This window comes from Larus michahellis, chromosome 2, assembly GCF_964199755.1.
Source record: "Larus michahellis chromosome 2, bLarMic1.1, whole genome shotgun sequence".
In the NCBI taxonomy this organism is placed as follows: domain Eukaryota; kingdom Metazoa; phylum Chordata; class Aves; order Charadriiformes; family Laridae; genus Larus; species Larus michahellis.
In genome coordinates, this window is record NC_133897.1 from 43,328,024 (window position 1) to 43,352,172 (window position 24,149).

At 45.5% G+C, this 24,149-nt stretch overlaps 1 protein-coding gene across 7 annotated transcripts in view; it reads left to right on the forward strand.

Annotated features, from left to right (window-relative positions):
* The window catches only part of RARB (retinoic acid receptor beta), a 333,265-nt gene that overhangs the window by 307,110 nt on the left and 2,006 nt on the right, over positions 1-24,149 (forward strand). For all 7 annotated transcript variants that reach the window (XM_074575050.1, XM_074575051.1, XM_074575053.1 and 4 more), the window contains 4 exons: positions 3,461-3,621; positions 11,122-11,298; positions 18,737-18,941; positions 20,275-20,433. In XM_074575050.1, the coding sequence (XP_074431151.1) occupies positions 3,461-3,621; positions 11,122-11,298; positions 18,737-18,941; positions 20,275-20,433 (702 nt within the window). The remainder of the gene's footprint in view (positions 1-3,460; positions 3,622-11,121; positions 11,299-18,736; positions 18,942-20,274; positions 20,434-24,149) is intronic.

A 24,149-nucleotide genomic window follows, 5' to 3' on the forward strand; every position in this document is an offset into this window, starting at 1 on the left:
GGAAAAATGTGCCTGAGGCTGAGGAAGGCAGCGGCAAACCTGGGGTGAGGGGAACAGAATGGATGGGAGAAGAGACGATGTTCAGCCCCTGCACCATCCAGGTTAAGGGGGATGGACGTTTGAGGGTAGGGGGCTGCTCCTGAAAGCTGAGGCAATGGAAAGTGCCTTTGCCAGCTTATGAACCCTGCCGCGGCTGCCTGGAGGTTTCTGGGTGTGGAAAGGCAAGTCCTGGCGTGTGTGTCAAGGGGACAGGGGAGCAGTCATGGGAAGATGGATCGAAGTAGACGTGCTCAGGCGTGGGCGTGCGTTGCTCAGCCGTCCGAGCAGCACCAAGACGTGGCTTCCTCACGTACAAAGATACACCTTTTTTCATTCTCTTTCCCCACCACCTTGTTTGTTTGGTTAGGGTTTTTTAACTTCCAGTATTTCTCACAGGGCAAGAGAGCTTCCATACTGTCCCCTGTCGGAAGCTCTTAAATAATGCAGCCGTTTGGTCAGAATTTAGTGCACAAGTAATGAAATTCATAACCCGAGTTTTCTACGGCAGCATTAACTGTGACACAGATTCATCACCAGCATATCATCATTAAAAGGCAGTGGAATTGCATCGGGGATTGATGTGATCATATGCATGTAAAGATCAAGATACAAAAAGGTGTGATTTATGTAATATAAGCATAAGCTGTAATCCAAAACCTTTCCCACATGCGGTATGACAGTTCCTGTTCCCAGAGCAGTGATGGCTTTTAAATTTACTGGGTAAATGTGTGTGTTTATATGTTTTTATTTAACTCTTTTAAACATAGTGTTGTCTCAGTCTTTTTCTCTCTCTCTTGTTTTTGTTTTTTTTTTTGCATTGAATTATAGTTGTAGTTGAATCTGCGTAATAGTTCAATGTTACTGCAATTCTTCGTATTTTTGGAGCCTGAGTGTTATATGTCAGCACTTTATTGTTTTGTCTTACAGGGAATATAGAAACACTGATGTGTCTGATGCAACCTTAGCAAAGACAAATGTTGGAAATATAAAAAGTATACATAAAAGAAGGTGATAAACGTTATTCAGGTTTTATTGTTATTACAAAGGCTATCAGAATTGTAGAAAAAATTGTATCAAAATTTTAGAAAAATGTAACGGTGAATAGTTTTCAGGACATGTTAATTCTCCCCTTCCTGCCCTTTAGTGATTTGTGCCCCAAAAGAAAGACGACAGAGCTGGGCCAGTTTGGTAGTGTGAATTGACCAGCAGCTGTTTTCTCTGGTGGCCTTTGGAGGGGAAGGGACTTCAGGTACAGCTGCAGAGGGAGCTGTGCCGGGGTAGCACGGGAGCGGTGGTGCGGTTCCTGACAGAGTTATCTCCTGGTCTCTGGGAGCTCTTGGCAGCTGCTCCGAAGCCTGGCCTAAATAACGTTTGTCTTCCACGAGGAGTTCAAAGCTATTGAGATAAGTAGTTTTTAGGCCGCCTGTTTGGCAAATTTGTCAATCAGCTCGTAGAGCTATAAGTAAATGGGGCTTTATTACAAAGGCTTATTGCTCTTTGCGGTTGTGTAGGAGTTTACATAATTTTCTAAGGAGCTCTTTTATCTCCCAAGTACAGCGACGATTAGGATTTACTTCTGAAGTGCAGTGGCAGTTTGGAGCACTCGAGACGTATGTGTCGGTCCTGGGTGTTTTTTCAATGCGAGAGACTGTATTTGCGCTCTGCCCTGGGGTCCAGCGAACAAACTGGGGCATTGGCTTTAGGGGGATGTTTGTAAAATGAAAGGGAGGTCTGACCCTCCACCCCCTAAACCTGGAACTAGATGATCTTTAAGGTCCTTTCCACCCCAAACCATTCTCTTATTCTGTGAAAGTCAAATCTTCAGCGAGAAAACCAGAGCCGTTCATCGCATGGAGTATGTGCCTGACGACCCCGTAAAGGAGCAACAATATTCACTGCACCTACCCCTTGTTTTCTGTTACACATGCTATATTATTTCTGTAGATGCCCCTGACTCTGCTGCTTTTCTGCCCCACCATTGTCCCATGTCGCTCTTCATGTTCTCTCAGAAATGACGCATCTTGAACCTGTGCTGTAGATGAGCCTGTATCAAAACCTCCTCTTTCTCTTGTTTGTGGTTGACAGACATGGAGGAAGCGACCACAGAAGACTTGGTGCCATGGAGAATGGGCCTAGGGAACCTATGAGGGAAAAGAAGTGGCTCTGGGTGTCTCCCCTTTTTGCTGTGCTTCCCTCCTTACCGCACAGGGAGATGCGCTTTCTGGGGCGGGACAGTACAAATAAGAATTGGCAGATCTTTGGCATCTAAAATCCCTGGCCATCCTCACGTGCGCCCAGCCCACCAGCTGCACCCTCAGAGTTCAGGGCCCTGGTTTAAATATCATGAGGTTTTGAACACCGCTGAATGTTAGGATTGGTTTTTATTTGTCCAGCAGCGTTTAGTCTTTGGGGCGTTTAATATTGACACGGAGTCTTTGGGGAGAGGGATTGATTTTGTTTGGCTTTGTTGTAAAGCCTTACGCATCTGGTTACGCTTAAGACGTTAGCTTTAGCTAACAACAAGCCTCTTGATAAAATTCACAAGTACTGGCAATACTGTGGACATAGACTTATCTCCTGGGCACATTTTGTAAAATTAAGCTATTTTCATTAAAAGAACAAAGAGTAGCATGGTGATGGAGCAGCTGTCATATTTTATTACAAAACACAAATATGTGGGAAATCAATTACAGCACGAGTGCTGCACAATGCATATTTCCAGTAATCCCCCATGGCCAGGGGAAGGTAGAAGGCTGATCTGAGCGCAGGAGCAGATGGCAAGCAACTTTAGATAGCTTCACTGCCATTTTTACTCTTTCAAGTGTTTGCACTTCTCCTTTGATCTTCAGATCTTGAGTTAAATGTGTTTCATCTTCTTTCATTTACTGTTTTCAAATTTAACTTTCCCTTTAAATAACTTCTGCTTGGTGGAGTTTGTATTAATATGGATTTTGTTATCTTCCATACTGAGAAGTTTAAAAAGAGAGAGAGTTGCTGTGTTTCTTTAGTGTTGTTCACATCCAATAAAAGGCCCACTGCGTCACTGCAGGGGACTTTGCCATTCACCGTGCGCAGCTGTAATGATGCAATGAAAAATTCCCACCTCACAAAGTTACTGCGACACTTAGAGTGCATGTGAATTTGCAGTAGACTCTCTTGGAAGGGAGATAAAATGAGAGCGTGATGGCATGTCCACAGCAAGCACCTAGGGAAGTTTGGTTTCATCATTATCCCATTAAATTTAATTCCTACCATTGAGTAATTAAGCTTGTGTTAGTATTGTCTGTGCATATAACATTTTTATCTCCACTTAAAAATGATTCACGTTTAAAATAAAAGCATTTTGCAGTGTTTTGAGCGGCAAGAGCAACGTGAGGTGATCCGAATAACCGCGTGATCTGTCTCTCTGCTTTTTCTCTAGCTGTCAGAAATGATAGGAACAAAAAGAAGAAGGAACCTTCAAAGCAGGAATCCACAGAAAACTATGAAATGACAGCAGAGTTGGATGATCTCACTGAGAAGATCCGAAAAGCTCACCAGGAAACCTTCCCTTCTCTCTGCCAGCTGGGAAAATACACTACAGTAAGTATGGTTTGTGACACATACGTTCTGGATATGCCTGGATGATGTGAGTTTTGCCTTGGAGGCTTCAGATACAAAAGTAGATGCCCTCCTTGCACCTCCTTAGCCTTAAAAAAACGTAGGTATGCATGCAAATACGTGCTAAAGAAAAGAAATTGCACTTAACTATAAGCATTACTTAGTGTTGTTGCGAGAGACTGTCTGAAGGATTAATCCAGCCAAGAGACAAGCTTGGAGTCCGTGAGTTAATTACATGCCATCATTCATTAGAAATTTGTTGGCTTCCAAAGACGTGATCTCTGCTTGTGCGTCAGCAGATTACAACTTTGCAGGTGTAGAGAGTTCTTAAATGCTGCTGGATTACTGATGACAGTCCCAAAGCTACCAAGGTCAAGGAAAATATGAAATGTCTGTATAAACCAGTTTCCAAAATGCTCATTTGCAGTTTATTCCTCTTCCAGTCTACCAAAATACCACAAAGCAGCAAACGCTTTTGCTGCTTTTAGAAATGAAAAATTGTCTCCCAATCAAGAAGTTCAGTGCTGTAGGAATTTCTCCAGAGGATGAGTCGGGGAAATAAATTTTTTTCTCTACATATATGAGTTGCTAAATATAGGGCAAGTCTGTGATATTTAGTTATTTATTTCGGAAAGAAAATTCAGTGTCAAGTTTGCAAATGCAGTAATGAAAGAGATGCTTAAAAATAATTGTTAGGCAATAATGTTTAGAGTCCTGTTGGTAGAGAAATGACTTTGCTGGGTCTGCTCTTGCTGTCGGTTGTGGCAGCGCTGTCTGTTTCAGAAGGATCTGCAGAAGGTCCTGAAGTAGTCGAGCATGCGCTCTCGCTGCTGAGGCCAGGAGTTCAGGACCGGCATGGATGGGGCAAGGAGACACCTGCCTCCACGGTCCTTGTCCTCCATGGTTCCTCAGCTGGAGGCCTGCGACCTGGAGGTCAGGTGGAATACCTCTATCGCTGGATTGGTCTCTGTTTTGAGTAAATGCTCTGCTACCGAAACAAACGTTAAATTTCTGAGAGAGTCATCTGGGCAAATCCCCGTGTGGCATCAATATTCACTGCTTCAGTGAGCAGGGTGCTGTTTTAAGGCATATTCATCTATTTACAGAGTGCAAGGTTCAAAACGCTCAGGTCTAGGTGTAAGACTTTGTGTTTAAATGCAAGAAAAGCAAGCATACATGGTGTGACGTTAGGAAAAAAGCATGTTTTTCACGTTGCTGAGAGTATTTTCACAAACGTTTTTCACATTTAATCTTGAGACCCGTGTAAAATGGTTGGTGCTGGGGAAGGTGCCTGTCCTCCGCACGCTTCTGTGGCACTATCCCTGCTTGGGTGAAATGCTGTCAAAACAGCCAGCGTAGGCGTTGCTGGTACATATTGCACAGGCAGACCCCCAGGGACTAGCACAGCATGCGAGGCTGGGAGCTCGAAAGCAGCCAGCTGGTGAGATAACCGAAGGCAAAGCTGGAGACGGAGGGATCCACAGCGTGTCTTTTCAAGGAAATTCCTGGGTTAATGCCCTCCACCCCTCCCCTCAGCACGTGCGGTTACGTCTCCGTCTCGGAGTGAATAGAATCTTCCGAACAGGCTCTCACACTTCTGCCAACATGAGAGCGCTTCTGAACGGGTGTGAAAAATATCTTCCCGGTTCAAAGACGGTGAGTTTATGCCTTGTAGGAGAGGTGATCGCATGTCCGCAGCTGGGACGCGTAGCCAGGCTGGTATGCATGCCGGAGTTTATTGCTCACAGGCTGCCTTGCAAATGGCCTGGCTCTCCCAGAATAATCTTCTCGGCGTACCTCCCAACGTGAACATGTCGGTACGTACTTTTGTGTTACCTCTGAATTAGAAGAGGGCCCCACAGCTGGTGTGATGGTACTTCGTACTGGTACTTGCCAAACATCCTGGAGGGTTTGAAAGATAAACCTGGGCACCTATACGCTTGCATTATGTGTCGGATGCTTAAGTGTCATTAGTATTTTAGCTCTTGAAATGATGCAAGTGGATGAAATTGGAGAAGGTCTTGTTGCATATCACACCCACCACTGAGGCCTTCGTCCTTGGATTCCTGCTGGCCCCTATGGTGAGTTTATGTCCCCGTTGGAATTTCAGAACCTTTACTGGGAGCACCTGGATCTCAGTAATGAACGGATGAATCTGGTCTGTCTCTGGGTCCCGAGTAACCATGACCTGACCACATTCTCTCTGAGGCTGGATATTGGTCATGCGTATGTCAGGCCAGATCGGACAGTTTGGGGAAAGGGATTTCTTGGTTTTGTCGTTGGTCTGTTGGAAGTCCACAGCGGTTAGCTGCACGTGGCTGAAGTCCCTGCTGCTTTGTCATGCTTTGGTATTATACAAGTTGCAATAACAAAATTATACTGGAAGAGTTATTTTTGGCTTACCTTGAATCTTTGAGAGCGATACAGCTTCCTTCAACAGCTGTATCAAAACTAATAGCCGCAGCACTAAATACTGTCTTCTTGCTGCATTCTCATAGTCTCCATGTGAAATGTGGCATATTTAAATCTCTCATCTAGTTGAGGTCTGTCGACCACTCCAGCTTTTTAGGTGGGAATTCAGTGTTAAGAGCTCATTTTTATGAACACTGTCTCTGCCCAGCGGTGGAAGGGACAGAGTACCGCTGGGGCTGGAATAAGGGTCATCTTCATCTCCAGCTGCCCATCAGCCCAGGAGCTGGGGAGAAGCCTTTCTGCAGCGATGGAGAACCGAGGAGGTGGAAGGTGTTAGGTGCTGGTCAGAAGAGCACAGCTTCAGTGCTTGGACGACAACACCATCGAACGGCAGGGCTCAGGCAATAAACTTTCCTTTCGAGACACTTGAAATAGAGACCAAAAGTCAAAAAAAAAAAAGGAGCACGCAGCCCTTTTTTTAAATGCTGAGTCCAAGGGGAGCTAGAACCCTATGCCACTCTACTTTTCTTGATGATAACGAACTAGTATGGGTAGAAGATTGCCACCAGTCCTGCTTTTATGCCCAGTTCTGCAGGCTAGCAGTCATGAAGCATGGTACGCTCGCACTGAGGAGCATACAGATTGCTTTTGTAACCTTGGAGGGTTTTTTTTTATTTAATATTTTAAGCGGGAGGTGAGAAGTGAGTGTATTGAATCAATGTGGATTCACTTGAATTTCATGAGCTTTGCACTGGCGTGCTGATAGAGACAGAGGCCGGCAGAAACTGTTCTGCAAGCGCGGCCCCTGTGTGCCTTTGGTTACGTGATTGTTCGGACTGATTCAAAACACGATTTTGTTTGTTGCTAAGAAGAGCAAAGAATTCTAAGTATAAGAGAGTGGAGTAAAAAAGACCTTGCAGAGATACAGTCATAAAAAAAAAATCTGTTCAGACATTTGGCGTGCGTTATCTGGCTCCTCTCGCTCTTGAGCACTGCAGCCTGCAGTTCCCAGAGGAAAGGTTACATGGTGGGGGTTTTTTCCCCCCATTGTGTATTTTTACCTGTTCAAAAATGGTTTAGGAGAAGCGTTTTCCATTATGTTTTTTTATATCCATCTGCTCTTTAAAAAGAAAAAGCGTCCCAATCTGTAATAATTACCATACTTTGCATAGTTAATAAAAGTCTACTTAAAGTAATGGGAGAATAGCACTCATATTAAATTCGCTGGGTCATTTGACTTAATAGTTGCATTTGGTGGGCAGTGGCAAGTATAGTTCTGCCGATGATGAGAATCAGCAAGCTGTTTAAACGTAATGGATTTCAAAAGTCCATCATAAATAGATCTGTTTTATTACTGTCATCCAGGTAAGAGAGAGTGCCTTAGTAATTTCTCTGGAGATGTCATACTTTATAGTATAATTGAGTGTAACTGTACTGCTTGTCCCTTGAGACTGGTGTTATTTGTAAGTCTACAGCTGTGTTACATCCAGCCTCGTGATAAAGGGAGGATAAACCAGAAAATAATTTTGACTCTGCGGACCTTTGCTGCGGGTTCTCCTGGGTTGCTTTTGGCTGGCTGGAAGCGAAGAGGTTTTGCATCTCGGTGGCATTTTGTCCTTTGTAAGTGCTGGGCTTAGAAGTTACACGGCTATTGTTCTGTGCCATTGCAGAGGAATATACATAGGTGTGTATATATATATATACACACACACACACACACACACACATATATATATCTCTTGTGATTCTGGGTCTGAGTGGAGGCGTGTGCTCTGTTCCTCGGTGAGCTCTCCGGAGCTGGAGTGCATCGCTGCTTTTACTAAAGAGGCGTAGCAAGTGTTCCTGATTAGGGCAGAGTGCCCCTGTGAGCCTTGTTTCATTTGTAAAGTGGATTTTAAAGACGGTAGGGATTCTGCTACTGTGTATGTTTCTGCGAGTACCTCATCCCGTATCGTTAATGTGGGGATAGAGCAGCCTGCAATGAAAAAACAAAAATGATGGAAAAAATGGGATCAATTTATGTGGCAAAAATGGCTGTTTAATTGGATTTCATAGCAAGGTTGGGCTTTTCCACTGATAAAGATGCCACTAGGGTGTATTACAGTATTGTTCCACCATATGTGCGCTGGTGCGAAGGCCTGGAAAACATGCAAGGCTGCTCCTGGAAAAGACACCTAAAAAACTGCTTCAGTAAAATATTCAGGAAAAGTCATAGCGTCTGCATCTTTTTCACAGCATGGTTAGAGGAGATCCCCAGGCAAATTTAATCAGAGTTTCTGCTTCTAACATGCATTTTATTAACCCCGTGTTTTATTGTTCAACCTATACATTGATATTGAGTCAGTTTTGGTTTTACATATTCAGAAACGCCGCTAAAAATCCAGCTATTTTCCGTGACGCTTGCGACTACATTCATTACCAAATAAAATGCTAAAAGTCTTTCCATTTGTAGCATCTCAAAGATAATGTGTAAACCATATAAGCTCCAACGCTGAGGAATCTGGCACCCGGCGTAATAAAACACCCGGTTATTTTGTATTTTATTAACTGCCCCTTCTCTTCAGTTTGCATAATAGTGAGTTAGATTTACATTTGTTAAGACGGCCGTGCATTACTCTTAATAGAAGACACGTCAAACTTCCCGTTGCCGGTACTGCAGCATGATAAAGTAACCTCATATGATACTGATGAAGATTTCGTTCACACTTGCTGGTTTCATGCAACGTCTTTTTTTCCAGATGGATACCCTATTGTAAAATGATTTCCTGCTTTAGGCTCTGCTTTGTGTAGCTCTCTGCTATGCCATCTTTCTATGAACTGGATAAACTGCCTATTAAATTTAATTACAGCCTGAATGACTGCACATCTTGATCTTATTTTTCCTCCAATGTACTGTATTTCACCAAGGTCCTTGAGGATGAAATAAAATAAATCTGAAGGATGCATACTCCAGTAGCCGAAAGAAATGTTTCAAAGGGCATTACAATGACTGTTAACCCATTAGTTTTGGACCGTTTTGAAGGCAATTCTTTAGGTTTAGGATTATAAAGACATTTTCCCCTATCTTTTCTTCTGTCATTTAAAAAAACAAAACAAAATAAGAGGAAGTTCCCAGAATAAAAATTCAAATCAAAATGATTAAGTTAGTTTCTTATGCCTTAAAAAGAGGGGGAGCGGGGAAGAGCACGTATGCACCTTCAAACTGTTCAGCACGGTTACCATTTATTTTTTGCAATAAGGTCCTAATGTAAATATTACCATCTCAAATCTCCACCCTGTTGCAATTGAGGGTGAATGTCGGGCTGGCGGGGCCCTTGGGGACCCATCAGGACTTTCCCCTTCATGACTGATGGTGGTTGTGGCGTCTGCGAAGGCAGCCCGGGGAGCCAGGCGACAGAGCATCACAGCCAAGCGGAGCTCACCCCACGTCGACCTCTTCGGGCCCTGTGTCCTTCCTGTGAACCGAAGAAAGCTGGTGGCTTCAAAGCTTTCCAAGGAGGTGGACGTCCTCACCATCGGCAGCGATGGTGGCAGAGTCACTAGAGATGTTTCCTCCAAGAACGTGCGATCTGTGTAAACTGAATGCTTGTCGATGGCTATTCATCTGCCATGTCGGTTAGGCTTTTAGGTTGAGACTCCTCTCAATTAACTCGAATTTTAAAGTTAATTTAACATTTTAACTTCAACTAGCTAAGGCAGCTAATCACATTGGCTTCCTCTGCAGCTGGGGAGAAAGCTGCCATCTGAGGGGATTTTCCCTTACCTGTTTTAGGTACCTAACTGGACCGGGTGGGCCTTTTTTCAGAGATGCCTCTCTCTTTCTTGGTTAGTCAACAAGCTCAGATGAGACGTGGAAGAGAGAAACTCTGCCTTTGGTTTTCTATGGTTGCAGCTCAGCACCTTGTGCAAATTCATTACCAGCATAGTTCTACAGGTAAGATTCCCCTTGCAATGAAGAGGAGATCGCCCAGACGCCAAAGGCAGCTGCGACGCACACCGAACCTGGTGGTTCAGCAGATACTGGGGGCGACCATCACGCTGGCTGCATCCCACACAGCATCATCGGATGAAATGCTGCCAAAATGGGAATATGCTGCGTGCTGGGAAAGGAGGAGAGTGGCCTCGGGTATTTCAGAGCTCTGTCCTTACCCGTTTCTCGTCACCCCACGGCGATCACGGGTGGGTTGGGAACAACTCACCAGGTCTCCCCATGTCCCCATCTTCTGTTGGGGTAGCGTCAGATAGATCACAGTAACTTCTGAGTCAGACGGTTCTTGGCTGACATGTTTAACTTTTTTAAGGGTTAAGTATTTATTCTGAATGTGTGAAAACATGAGTTTAATCACAAACTTGACACAAATTTGCTACTCATCCTAGCAAATTACAGCCTTGATTAAGATAGATGCATATATGGAAACAGCCTCTGAAAGTTGCAGCTGGAATGTCCTTGTAACACCTCAAACAGTAGGGTATATGTTGGACACACCGTCAAATGAGCATATAGCATTCATCAGCGCACATGGTGTTCCTAATGTCGTGTAAAAAAATGCTTTTTAATTCATGGGAGACTGTAGCTTGAGAAAGCTGTAAAACTCTTGCAGAGCCACAGAGCAGATAAATTAAGTAGAACTAATTTGCTAAGACCTTAAGTATGTGAAACTGTGTTCCAAATATTGTGCTGCTTTTTCCAGATGAGGACCCGATATTCTTGTTCCACTGTTCGCTTATATTTTCTGGGGTACAACTGTAAATTGTCTCTCTCAATGCACTTATTATATAATGGCAAGGAAGAATAATGACAGTGGCATTTGGAAATGTTTAAGTTCATTTGTATTCCTTGTACAGATGGCCTCTGCAATCGTAAGTAACAGAGAAATATCCAAGGAATTTTCAGGCGATTAATCCAAGTTATAAACCAGCATCATCCCAACAGCAAGCTGCAGAAAATGCCTGGAATGTTAATAGAAAGTACTTCTGGAAGGAATACTCGGTTGTTTTTTCTTTCCCTTGAAAAACCATTTACTGAAAGGGACGTTGTTGATTTACGGTGCCTTCTGTCTGTCTTTCCAGAACTCCAGCGCAGATCACCGGGTTCGACTGGACCTCGGGCTTTGGGACAAATTCAGCGAACTTGCAACAAAGTGCATTATTAAAATAGTGGAATTTGCAAAGCGATTGCCAGGCTTTACAAGTTTGACCATTGCAGACCAGATAACTCTACTTAAAGCAGCCTGCCTGGATATACTGGTATGTATTTTTAACATCATGGTTATGCTAATAATGTATTTTCTATTGCCCTTTTTTACTGTAGTCGACAGGGAGAGGGGGGTCAAATACTGTCCTGGCCTTATGGTTGCAAAATTGAACTCAGCGGGTAGTCTGGTGTGGCCACGGGCAGGCTCTATCGCATATGCGGACATGCGTTATATGGGTACTTTTCAAAATAAGTCCTTATAGTTTGTGGATTTCAGTATAGTTGCAAAAAGGGCACATTTTGGTATTGTGGCACTAACTTGAAATATGTGCAACTTTGGAAAAATCTTACTGTTAACGTGGAAGAGAGATCTGATTCTCTCTCCTGCCTCCTCCCTCCAAAACATAATGCTCAGTATAAAGGATACCTAGAAGACGGTCTGCTCTATAATGTTTTAGCAACGTGCTGTACCTGTGGTCATGAGGTGTTTCGGGGAACAAGACACAAATCTTCAGAGTGAGGTTTTTGCAGGCTGTAGAGGGGAACCTGGTGTGCCTGGAGCCCGGCAGGCACAACGCAGATCCCCCTGCTTTCACCAGCGCTGCGGGCACCTGGGGAAGCGGACTCTGCAATAGACTCTGTACAGATTTTAGCTAAATGTCATTTAATTTTAAATAGGCGAACATACAACCTGCAGCAGGGAACTGTGCAGATGGACTTGGAGTTTTTCTCCAGACCTTGCCGCTATGTCAAGGCAAGCTGTCTTCCCTCCCTTTGTCTCTGGTTGTTTCTGTCACGCTGACCTTCAGAGGAACCCTCTGGGATCTCAGCATTTCTTTATCAAGACCTTAGAGGTCTTCGGGCTTTTAGTTGCAAATATGCTTCTTTTTCTTGGCCATAGCAATAACTTTGAGTAAAACAGTATTTCAACATGTTTTAAACATATTTTATATGTTTTCTTCTGAGTACAAATCTTCAGGTCTTCACTGAGCCAAGCATGGCCAAGAAGCCTGTTGTGGGATGGATAGATATATGTAGATATATTTTTTGGCATGACACAGGAGCTGGAACTAGGGAATTTGAAATTGAAGTAATTAATCTTGGAATTTCTAAAAGTGCATTGCTTCAAACAGGATCGTACTGAGGAGGACGCTAACTGCCGTGACCTTTTCCTCTTGTTTTGTCAAAAGCTGTTTTGAAGAATTGCATCTAGAGGACATTGATGAAGGAGGAAGAGGGGTGGGAGAGGGGAAGGGGTATCGTTCTCCTGTGGGGGGAGGTTGCCCTGTCGTGCTGGAGATTCACCTCTGGTTGTCCCCTTCGTCCAGTCGCTCAGTCAGACTTGACCATCTCATCGTTACTGTGTGTGGTCCCTCCACGGGGCAGGGCCATTCGTTACCAATTGCACGCCTGTCGTCGCCAGCTCCGTCCTGATAAGACACAGTTGCGCTGCCCTTACCCCGACAGGCACACGGTGATCGATAGACTGTGGCGTGGCCTCGAGTGTATTCTGCCAGATATACGGGATGGGAACTGCTTTGTGCTTTGCTGCTGTAACCAGTAACAAATGGTTAATACAGAAACTACCCAAAAATGGTGGGGAGGAGTCAGGATTTAGCAAGAATCTGCGTGTCCAAACACTTTACCCCTAAAACTTCATCCCTTAAGCTGCCACCCCCTATTTGTCGCTGCCGTGCCCTGGCTCCGTAGCTGCTGGGAATAAAACATACCCTAATTCTGTAATTGCTCAGGATTCTGCGAGCTCCTGGCGCTCTTTGTTGGGATGGGTAGAGGGAGCTTAACCTGGGGGCCTGCACGGCCCCTGTGGCACAGGGTCCCCCCAGCAGCTCGGCTCCCTGCTTGTGTCCCCAACACCGGCTGGATAATATCAAGTATTTAGGGGTAGCCTTTCTGCTAGCAGTTTTTATCTGAAGTGCCTAGATAAAGGCACTTCACAGCCTTTGATCAAAGTGACTAAATAAAAGCCTAGTTGCCAGATTAGAAAAAGAATAATGAAGCAGGTGGTAAATGGTGACTTTATTTCAACTAATTAATGGATAGAAAGGGTTGCTTCTTTAATAGGGTTCACCACTTTTACTTCGTGGCCATGTGGCAACCTTCAAGCTCTCGTTACAGACTTTACCGAGACCTGTCATTCCCGATCACCTGCTCGTTCTCTTTTTTTTATTTTTCACGAAGCCGGCAAAGGTGACACATCCGAGCAAGCAGGGTGCAGCGAGTGCCACAGCCACCCGTGGCAGCTGAGGCTTTTCCTGACTTCCCTGTGCAAATTTACACAAGCTTTATGTGGCTATTTTACGTGCTGCTTAAAAAGAAAAAGGGATAATTACCACGAGCACAGTTATGCGTAGTGAAATGCCCATATCCATTAAACCCTCATCACCTGCACATCATCGGAATTGCGGTGCAGCTCCGTATCTTTATTTCAGCTAAACTTCAGCACTCGGAGCAGCGTTTTAATAGCGCGTATTCCCCGCCCCCAGCAAGCTACTTCTCCTAATTATGAGGACTGTTTCGAATGATGTATTTCATACCTCGAGACGTGGAGCGAGCGCCGTTTCCCTTCCCTCTGCTGGTGCCTGCCCATGCTCTGCTGTGTGAGCGCTGCCGAGCGCGGGGACCAGCCTGGCCGCTCTGCACTCCCCGTCCCCCTGCCCTGCAGTCCCCTGGACGTGTCCCCAGAGCCCCAGGGACAGCATGGGGGCTCCCCCCACCAGCAGGACCCCATTTCACTGCCCACCCGCCCACCAGCACTGTCTCTGGGCTATGGGGAGTCCTACAGAGCTTGCTGAGGGCTCTGCTCAGTTGGTTCCAGTGGCTGTGGATGCCTAACCCCCCCCGACAGGCTGTTGAAGGAAATGGTGCCAAGGAGCTCAGTAAACTCCGCTGGGTACGGGCCAAAGAATTGTTTTATATAAAAACAAGCAAAATCTCTGGAAGGGAAATCAACATCAAGCCTCGCAAGGCAGCTGAAGGCGCCGGTTGGGGATGGTGGAATTTGTATCTGCTCCGGTGCCAAAAGTTTGAGGGATAAATATTACTAAAATTCAGTCAGTAACCCTCGTAAAAGCGAGTGCTCCTGTCTGCTGGTAGGCTGGCCCAGCAGCGGTCACGCATCCCCAGCCTCGCCAAGATCTGGCAAAATTAATGTGGAAAGAGCCGGGAGTCCAGCATGGCTTGAGTCTGATGGATCAAAACCTGAGAAGTCCTTGAGTGCTAATCCTTAATAACGTCATTTTTGCTTTCTGTTGTAAACCCGTGCGCGTTAATGGTAGGAAGGCATTTGTGTGTGCGGAACAACCCGTGCTGGTGGGGTATGGCCATGCTGGGAAGGTTTGTTCATTGTTTTGGAGTCACCTGCTTGGATTTCTCCACTTGGGAAACCATCCCAGACGACTAAGGCATCTTGTGTCTAATGACAGAATTTTTAAAAAAAAAAAAAAGCGCTTGCTTTAACTGATCTTGTTTAAAATGAGTAACAATTTTTATGGTAGCAACAATTTTGGAAATGCAACTTTCTGGATGGTTTTGGGTTTGTGCGACCTGTGGGGTTTTTGCTTTGCACTTTGTAAGTGGCTCATAGGAACCCCAGATGCTTTAAGATATAAATATTCCTTAAAACAAAGGATCCTTTAATCACACGCAAGAACCTTATTTATGGCTGCAAGTGGCATTTAAGAGCAGAGTGACAACTAAAATACTTGGCTTGGTTACAAAATCTAAACAACGTTGGGGACATTAGGAGGATGTCTTCTAGACAGCAGTTCAGTTTAAGCTGGAGAAAGATACCATGATTTCTTATTTTGAAGTGCTGACGTTTCCCATATGTTCTTCAGTGAATATGAGCTTGAAATCAGCTTCACTTTGACACTGGAAGTTTGCCCAAGAAAGGGTTAGCAGGGAATCAGCAATATCCACGGCGTTTTGCAGATCTCGATGAAGGATACAAATTAAAAAAAAAAAAAAAAAACAATAAAAAAACCCGAACCAAAACCCAACATTTCAAATGATCTGTCTCGGAGTTTAATAACAGCGTGTTGTGGGATAACGTCGAAGGAATGCAGGAGAAACCTGAGACGCGATTGCTGCAGTCAGGCTCTGTGCAGTCAGTGCAGAAGACGACCCATGGTTGAGCTTCAGCTGTGCTGGTGCCCAGCAGAGCCACCGCCGGCTCCTCCAGTTGGCGCCTGGGGCAGCGTTTCGGTGTGAAAGCCTGAAGTCTGCCTTTGGCAAAAAGCCGCTCTGCTTGCCGTCTAGGCCTGGAAGCAGCTAAACTCCACAGGAAATTTGTGTTTTAATTATAAATTTTGCAAGGCCCCCTGCAGGTCTCTCTCTGTGCGTGCCCACGGGGCCTCTAGGCTGAGAAACCTCACCCCAGATTCATTCCCCAGGAGGATCCAGCCTGGAAGTCTTCCTCTGCGTTGGCCCTGGGGGGCTGTAAACTGGTAGGTCTTTGCTGAGCACCCCCAAAGGGTGCGGGGCTTGTGGTACCCGGGGCTGAGCACGGAGAGCTTCGCAGCGAGGGAGCCAGCAGCCTGGTGTGTGGCAGGAGGCGCACATTCGTTCCCTGGGTTTTTTGGGATGACTGCTCCATTCCCTCCGGGCTGGGAGTCTCTGGGCAGTGCAGGGCTGGCAGCCTGTGTCCAGACCTGCCCTCGGAGGGAGGATACGGGGAGGCTGTGGGCAGCCTTCGGGAAACACCACGGCGTTGCCCAATTTAGCTCCAAGTCCTGCTCCGCTAATTTGTTGGGCTGGGAGTCCTGAGGGTGCGGAGGGAGGAACTCTCATTGCTAAGGCTTATCAGTTAAAATAGCCCTGGAATGTAAGGGCTGCCTTTCTCCCAGCTGACCTAAGGGGAAATCGGTACCACTTAAGAAGTACAGGGCCTCGTTCCTCCAAAAGTTGGGTACCTGACCATCGCAGGCCACGCACCCTTGCTGGAAGGCAGCTACCGTATGTGCAGGCTTCATGTGGGGAGAGCTGCACTCCGGTTTTTCTTGCACACTATTGGAGAAGTAAACCAAGTAGCTCTTGGGTTTCTCAATAAATACGCCAAGTTTTCAAACCTTGCTTTTCTCGAAAACAGCAAACTCTGCATGTTTCTTCTCCTTTCTATATGATCCTTTCAAAGCTTTAAAAGGATAACCAACAGCGAACTTGAGGGGAGAGAACTGCCGGTGGTTACTGGCAGCACAGAATATGGTAAACAAGCTGTCTCTTATTGACAGGGTGCCATGCTTTGTAATGTTAATTTCTGCTAATAATCCTGAAATACACTTTGGCAGTTACATAGAACCTTTGGAGTTACCAGCAGCCTTTTAAGATCACTTATATTAGTGGGGAATTTGTGGGCAGTGAAGAATTTGAGTGCCGTGCATTTGTATTTGTTCCTCCCTTGGTCATTGATTCAAGTAATTTCAAGAGCTTATTCTCATTCAGGGGTAGGGGAGCGATGTGAAACATGCCCGTCCAACCACAGAGAGTCTCCGTGCCTCCATGTATACCCACAACGTGAGATAAGATTATTGCTGAGATAGAAAATAGTTGAAGAGCCTTCTGCAGAAATACGCCCTATTAAGTCTCTTACCAAGGAATTTAAGAAGAGAAATAAAAGCTTCCCTGTAGGTCTCTTACGTGCCGCGTCCTCCTCGTTCTCCTCCCTGCTTATTTGGAGCAGTGTTGCCAGGCAAAGATGAAAGTGGGAGAACCAAGCCCAGACTGGTCAGCTGCCAAGCGCTGGGGCCTCTGACTCAGAGCTTCGGCAGCTATAGGAATAATTAAAATTCTCCCTGTGCTCCCTTACATTTGTGTAAATCTTCTGTGTTGAGAATCTTTAAAACCACGTAGGATGGCTGTATGGGAAATAAATGAAGTCAAGGCCTGTAAAAAATACAGCTGTAGCCTTCGCTCAGCTGATCAGCTAGACTTGTGTAAGGGTTTAGTTTAGTTTAGTGTAGGGATAAGCCTTCTCCCACCTCTGATTATTATTAAGCATTGATATATATAGATATATATATATAACAGGAATATGTCAACTTGATGGACATCTCTTTTATTTGATCCTTAAGGCGGTGTTCATTAGTAGCAGCTGTACAAACGAGCCCGTGCCGTACAGAGTCTACCATGGGACACATCCTGGGTCTGCTCCGAGAGGCGGAAGGAAGCGTTCACGCGGTCGTCCTCTCTGGCCGCGCTGCCACCTCCGCTGTGACAGCGCTCGCAACGCTGCGGCTGCCCCACAGGCGTCTACTAACAAAATGCAGAGCATCCTCGGTGTTTTATTCATGTGGTTTGCATTCCTCCCTGTCCGGTTAGAGGTGTGAATCCCCGTCCTCCCCTCCGAGGCGCTTTCATCTGGGGTCAGTGCTGGGCGGCTGTCGGCATACGAGCAAACTTGCCAAGACCAACACTGCCTGGGCTTGCAGGGGAGCGAGTGACACCAGCAGCAGTGGGCAGATACGCTGTGCACCGGGCGGGCAGGGTCTGCACCTTTTCCAGCACTGCCCAGGGCTCGGGATGGGGGAAACACAGAACCTCAAGGAAGGCTCTCAGCGGGCTGGTGAGGAGGTTCGGTGTTGCAGCGCATGGATGCAACAACAACCATGAAAGAAGAAAAGCTGGGCCAACTCCTCAGGCTGCTGGCCGGGCTGCCGGCAGCCCCGCGCGCTGCCCCGTGGAGGTTCCAAGTTGGATAATGAGCTCGGGCGCGAGCGCCCAGGCTGGCAAGGCAAGCAGCGCGCGGTGGAGACTGTAACTGGATGCCAGGGAGATGGAGGGCTTCGCTCTGCTCTCCAGGGAGCCCTCCCGCAGGGGTTGCGGGCGCAGCGCGGTGTTTCCCTGGCTGCTCTGGCAGCAGAAGGCAAGGCTCCCCAAAGCACAAGTTCCGTTCTGCCTCTTTCACCGACTCAGCTGTCGGCGCTCGCTCACACAAGGTACCGCAGAGACGCTTTGTCCTTTCCAAAGACACAACCCAGAGACGCGCCGTCATGCGAAATTGATCCCCAAAATCAATGAAATATGTGTGTGTTCGAAGAGGTGAGAGATTTTTGTGATCTCACTGTATCAGACCAGCAAGACCATCAATAGCGGTTTATAGTTAGGTGTCTGTAGCATACTAATTAAAGAGCAGTTCGTGTGAATACTACGGCGATGGTGACCTGAGTGGTGAGAATTGCGTAGGAGTTTTGATTATTTTCATAACTAGGGGGAAATTTCTGTTCTTAAATTTCTGTTATAAAAAATACCCGTAGTCAATCAAGTATGTTTGTGTTGTATAAGAGAATTTTTGTGCTTCTAGAACTGAACAAATGGGAATTTCATTTCAGATTGTTCATTTCAGACACTGCCGTGGTGCTGTACGGCAGTTCCATGGGTCATTTGCTGCACCAAGAAAACGCAACAATCCTCTCATGGATTGAATTCTTAAAATTTCTTTTTTTTGGTTTTTTTTTTTTTTTTGTCCCTCCACAGATCCTTAGAATTTGCACAAGATACACACCAGAACAGGACACCATGACCTTTTCAGATGGCCTTACCCTAAACCGAACTCAGATGCACAACGCCGGATTTGGCCCACTGACGGATCTCGTGTTCACATTTGCCAACCAGCTCCTGCCTTTGGAAATGGATGATACCGAAACAGGTCTCCTGAGTGCCATCTGCTTAATCTGTGGAGGTATCGTACAGCACGAACCCGGATGCGCTTGAGGAGGACAGACACGATAAGATCTTCATTTATGTTTTACTTGTTTTGCTTTCCTGTACTAAAACATATATATAAAATAGAGAAATATGTAACATTATTATATACGTTCTATAAACCACTTAACACTAAAGATATGTTTTCTACGGGTGATAGTTATTGGGTTTATCATTGAAACTTTTAAAAATTAATTGAATCATTCTGTCAAGCAACCGATACTCTTATTTGCCTGATAAAGGACTGCAGGATGTATCCTGCTGCGGTTTTTTGTAAGTGGTATATGGGTACCCGTATGAATGACCTTTGTTACGGCAAGATGCCCCTTACGCAGCTTTTAGTCATAAATATAATTGCATGCATATGCAGATAGTTAGGTTCACACGGAAGCCATTGGTGATAACTTTCTTTTGGAAAAAAAATAGGTTATACTTTGAAATTAGCATAGTGGCACTGATGACGTGTTTTGGGGTGGGGGGGCTGATTACAACCTGAAAGGGACGTTGTCAAGTAAAATCATGGTTTTAAAATACAAAAAGCAAAGTCTCCGATAATTTCCAAGATTCCTCTTTAAATTTCTATGTTGGTCGCCTAGTCTCTCTCCTCCTTCGCAACATCTGGACTAGCAATAGAAACACAACTTGGTTAGTTGGGCTGTTCTGTTGAAATACAAACCGGACGCTACTAGAGAGTGTTTAAAAAACGCGAGACGGTCTTTGTTGACAACGGCCCTTTAGTACAAAATCATTCCCATTTCATGTGTCTCTAACCATAACCCATCAACAGCAGCGATGGGTTCCGCGATGTCATTAACATATGACCGGTCCGTCCTGGTTGATGGGTGACGTTTGTTGTCGCTCAGGCGAGCACTGCCACCTGCTGGTACCTGCTGGTAACTCCCTTTATTTTAGCGTTGGTACAAAACCCCCGTTACAGAGCTGTAATCTCTTTGTAGACCTAGGTAGTTTATCAGTGACGCACACAAAATTAATTCCCAAATACTGCTTGCGGCAAGGTGTTTTCCCCTTGGGGAGGGAGGTACAAGAGCGAACCTTTCTGGACCACTCAAATAACAAACATTTCCAGTCACCAAGGAAAAAAAAATAAATCTAAGTTTCAGAAATACATGGTTTACCCTCTTCCTATGGAATACTCAGTCCAGAGTGTGGGTGGTAAGTGGAGAGGCAGATGAAATTCATGGAGTTCCAAACAAGAACAATGAGGAGCTTCTGTGATTTGGGGTTTGTAACAAAAAAAAAAAAAAAAAAGCTACTTAAAATCATACAAGTGCTATGATACTTTCCTACAGATCGCCAGGACCTTGAAGAACCAATGAAAGTGGATAAGCTTCAGGAACCATTGCTTGAAGCACTGAAGATTTATATCCGAAAGAGACGACCCAACAAGCCTCATATGTTCCCAAAGATCTTAATGAAAATCACAGATCTTCGTAGCATCAGTGCAAAAGGTACGGTGTCTCCCAATAATTCAGCGACAGTGTTACGTTTCAGTGTTACTGTGTTACTGTTAACAGTGTTACTGGCCTAGAGACCTGGGTTGTTATTTTTTTAATATATTTAAGAAAGGTCCTTGTGACCTTTCTCTTCCCTTCTTCATATGCCTGTGTTTAAATTGGTTCTGCTTTAGACATACGTGGTGCTACATTCTTCATGCGACTTAGAGTGCAAGTGACGTCTTAGGTGTAAGTAGGTTAGCAAATCATTAGCACGAACTCCTTGTTAGTCATTTTAAATCAAGATAAACCCCTGAATTAAACCTTTGTTAATCTTTACAAGGGGGTGCGGATCAACATGTGCTTTGTATCACTAATGGCTTTCAAAAAACCAAAGTGTTTACAGACGGCAGAAAACACTTGTGCGTCCAAAATTCCCCTAAACTGGGGTCTGACCTACTGAAGATTTAGAACTGATTTGATGCAGGATTTTGGAGATTCGGCACCTCTAATCCAAACTAACCGCGCTCACACGGTGGATCAGTTTTGGTTTAACATTTTCTGTAGCCTTGTATGGGATTGATCGTGTGGAATACACGCCGTCTAAGCGCCGTCACATAAATTCTGTAAAGCACGGGGAGCGCTGAATGCTTTGGCTTCGTCAGAGGGGTTCCCCGCTTCGTGCTTTGTCCCTCAACACGCGCAGCCCAGAGGGGAGGCCGGGCAGCAGTTCTGAAAGTGGCAGCGGACCCTCAGGGCTGTGTCAGCTCGTTCGCAGCCCCCCGGCACCCCTGCTCCGCCCCCCTGCACCCCTGTTCTGCCCTGCGCTGTGGCTTGGAAGGTGACGGTGCCCCTCTCCTTTGTGTACTCTTGTGTCCCCGAGACCCACTTTCAGACCTGCCTGGCTGTTGCAGGCATGCTCACCTCCACGCTTCTGGGGAGCTGCGTGGGAGACGCACCAGCCTGAATACAGCGCGTCTGAAGTGCCACAATTCTTATTTTTCACAGCGGTTGGTGCATTTCCACTTTCTTACTGTGCTTACTCAACTACAGACTTGCTAAGCAAGCACATGGGCTTGTAGGTACAGGCACTGATGTAGCTACTGGGTTTATGCTTTCAAAAAAAGTACTCATTTCATTTTACGTGGTTTTTGAGAAGACTTTAGGGAATAAAAAAAGCAGTTAAATCACTCAAATACACTTGTTTTACATTAAGTCCTAAACTGCTACACTTAAATGATATATATCTGAGTTAAAAGATTAAGCTACAGCTATGTTTATAAAAAGAAGTGAGCAATTTAATTGGACTGATCAGTACCAACAGACTAACTTAGAAGGGAAACACCAGGGCTGGAAGCAAAAGTATCCTTAAGAGGAACCGCTTACCAGGTTACTAAAAGCTTGCAGTTTACCCTCAAGTAAAGCGAGCTCCATCCAACTGAATCTACAAAATAAACTTTCATCAGAAGTGAGCTATAAAAATATTTAGGGCAGCCCTTTCGTTCTGCTGTCCTTGCTTCTGGGAGATCTATTTCCACTTTCCTGCTCCTTTGCCCGAGCCCCCCGGCTCCTCAGGGACACGGCTCAGCCTCTTTCTGTTCAACGCACAAGGAAGGATTCTTCTTTCCATTCTGACATAAGTGCTTAACTTTAGTTATATCATTAATGTTTCACAGTAAAACTAAATCGTACCAAAGGACTGGTGATGTCCTGGAGGGGTGGGTGTGTCTTGGGTTTCATTTGAGAAGATGTACAGGAGAAGACAGTGACTCTTGATGGTACCTGATCCCTGAAAGCAATTACCAAAGTAAGCAGGAACCCAAAAGACTGCGACTGTCTCCTCACACTGGGGTTCCTTACGCAGCTACGGTCTTCTGTGGCATTAGAAGTATTGTGACAAAAGCAGAAAGCATTCGTGGGACTGCAGCAAGAGCCTTTCTTCTGACTTTTCTTATCCCAGTATTAAATTGGAAGTTTGCAAGACCTGAAAAATGACTGTGGCTCTGCTCTGCGGTAACCACACAAACACCTGGTAGCGCAACTGACCCACTCCGTAATGGCAGAAAGCAGATACTTAACATGGCCAAAGTGAGTTCATCATCAGCAGTGCTCTGACTACGGGTGGGTTTCAGAGGAGCTCGCAGCACAATTCTGCAGTAACTTCTCCCCGAGGCCAGAGCTTGCCCCTTTGTTCCTAACAGTTCTTTAAGAGACTTTAATCAGCATTCACTTGGAAAGTTGGTCATTGCCTTTGTAGATGATTTTTGAAGCTCCTCAGTTAAGGCATGAACATAAGCGCTCCCTTCCCCTCTGGGGCTATCACTGCGACAGACAGCGTGCTCTCTCCAGTGTGGACATCGCAGCAGCACGGACAAGCAGAATACATCCCAAGGTTCTTTCCTCTGGAATGGTTCTTCACTAACCAGACTATTTTCTCTTTAATTTTGTTGGCTCTTCTTATTTTCCTTCATATTTAAAAAACACAGGAAAGATGGGGAGGGACTCTTTACCAGGGAGTGTAGTGGTAGGGTGAGGGGTAACAGTTTTAAACTGAAAAAGGGGAAATTTAGATTAGATATTAGGAAGAAATTCTTTCCTGTGAGGGTGATGAGGCACTGGAACAGGCTGCCCAGGGAAGCTGTGGATGCCCCATCCCTGGAGGTGTTCAAGGCCAGGCTGGATGGGGCTTTGAGCAGCCTGGTCTAGTGGGAGGTGTCCCTGCCCATGGCAGGGGGTGGGAACTGGATGATCTTTTAAGGTCCCTTCCAACCCGAACCATTCTCTGATTCTCTGATTCTATTCCATTAGATTCAGATTTTAAGATGATCAGGAATCCTATGCAACGTGTTAGGCCGGATAGTTGAACTCAGAGGTTTGTGGCTATCAATTGTCTGATGTTGTCCTGATAAGAAAATGCTTTTTCTCATCAGCAGCAAAATATGTAAAGCATATTCACGCCTCAGCGCGGAACAGTCTTTACCGTATCTCTGCACTTTATTTGAGGTGGAATTCCAAAATACTCCTGTCTCTTTATGGTCCTCACCAGGCGGTAGCTGAACGTTCAGCTCTGTCACTTGTTTACAGGGGCCGGTTGTACTTACTGAAGCTGTGTCAGTGTTACTGCTCACCAGTGGGGCTTTCTGACCATTGCTTGCCTGTCGCTATAAGCAGCAGCGGTGTAAAGCAACCCCCCGCAGCTGAACCTTCCTGGTTTACAGATCAGGCTTTTCCCACTTAACAGCCTTTCTTCTCACGGCGAAGTTTTGGCCAGCCACCATTTAAGGATTCCTATCTTTGTAGTAATTTATTAATGCCTAAGCAGTTCGTAAGCAGGGTCTTGGCCCTTTTTTAAATGCTGTACCGCTGCGTACTGAGCACCAAGCTGATGTCGTGTGCGAGTCATGAGTGACCTGTGAGGCATCTGCCTTAACACATCTCAGGAGCGTCGGGCACTGTCGGGTGGTTTAGTGTCTTTTTTTTCCCTAAACGAGTATGAGTTGTTGGCTCACAGCCCGAGCAGTCAGGCTTTACGTAGTCATTTTGTTTACTCCTGCACACGCTGTAGCCTGCAAAGCCACCTCTGTAGAAGAATACCCGTTGTTAATGCTTGACAAGGCAACCCACTGAAGAGTTAGCTTCAGTTAAGTCAGATGTAAACACTATTAGCATTTCTGTGTACTTTTGTCGTTAATTAGGGCAAGAGAAGATGCCTGAAAACTACAGAAGACAGC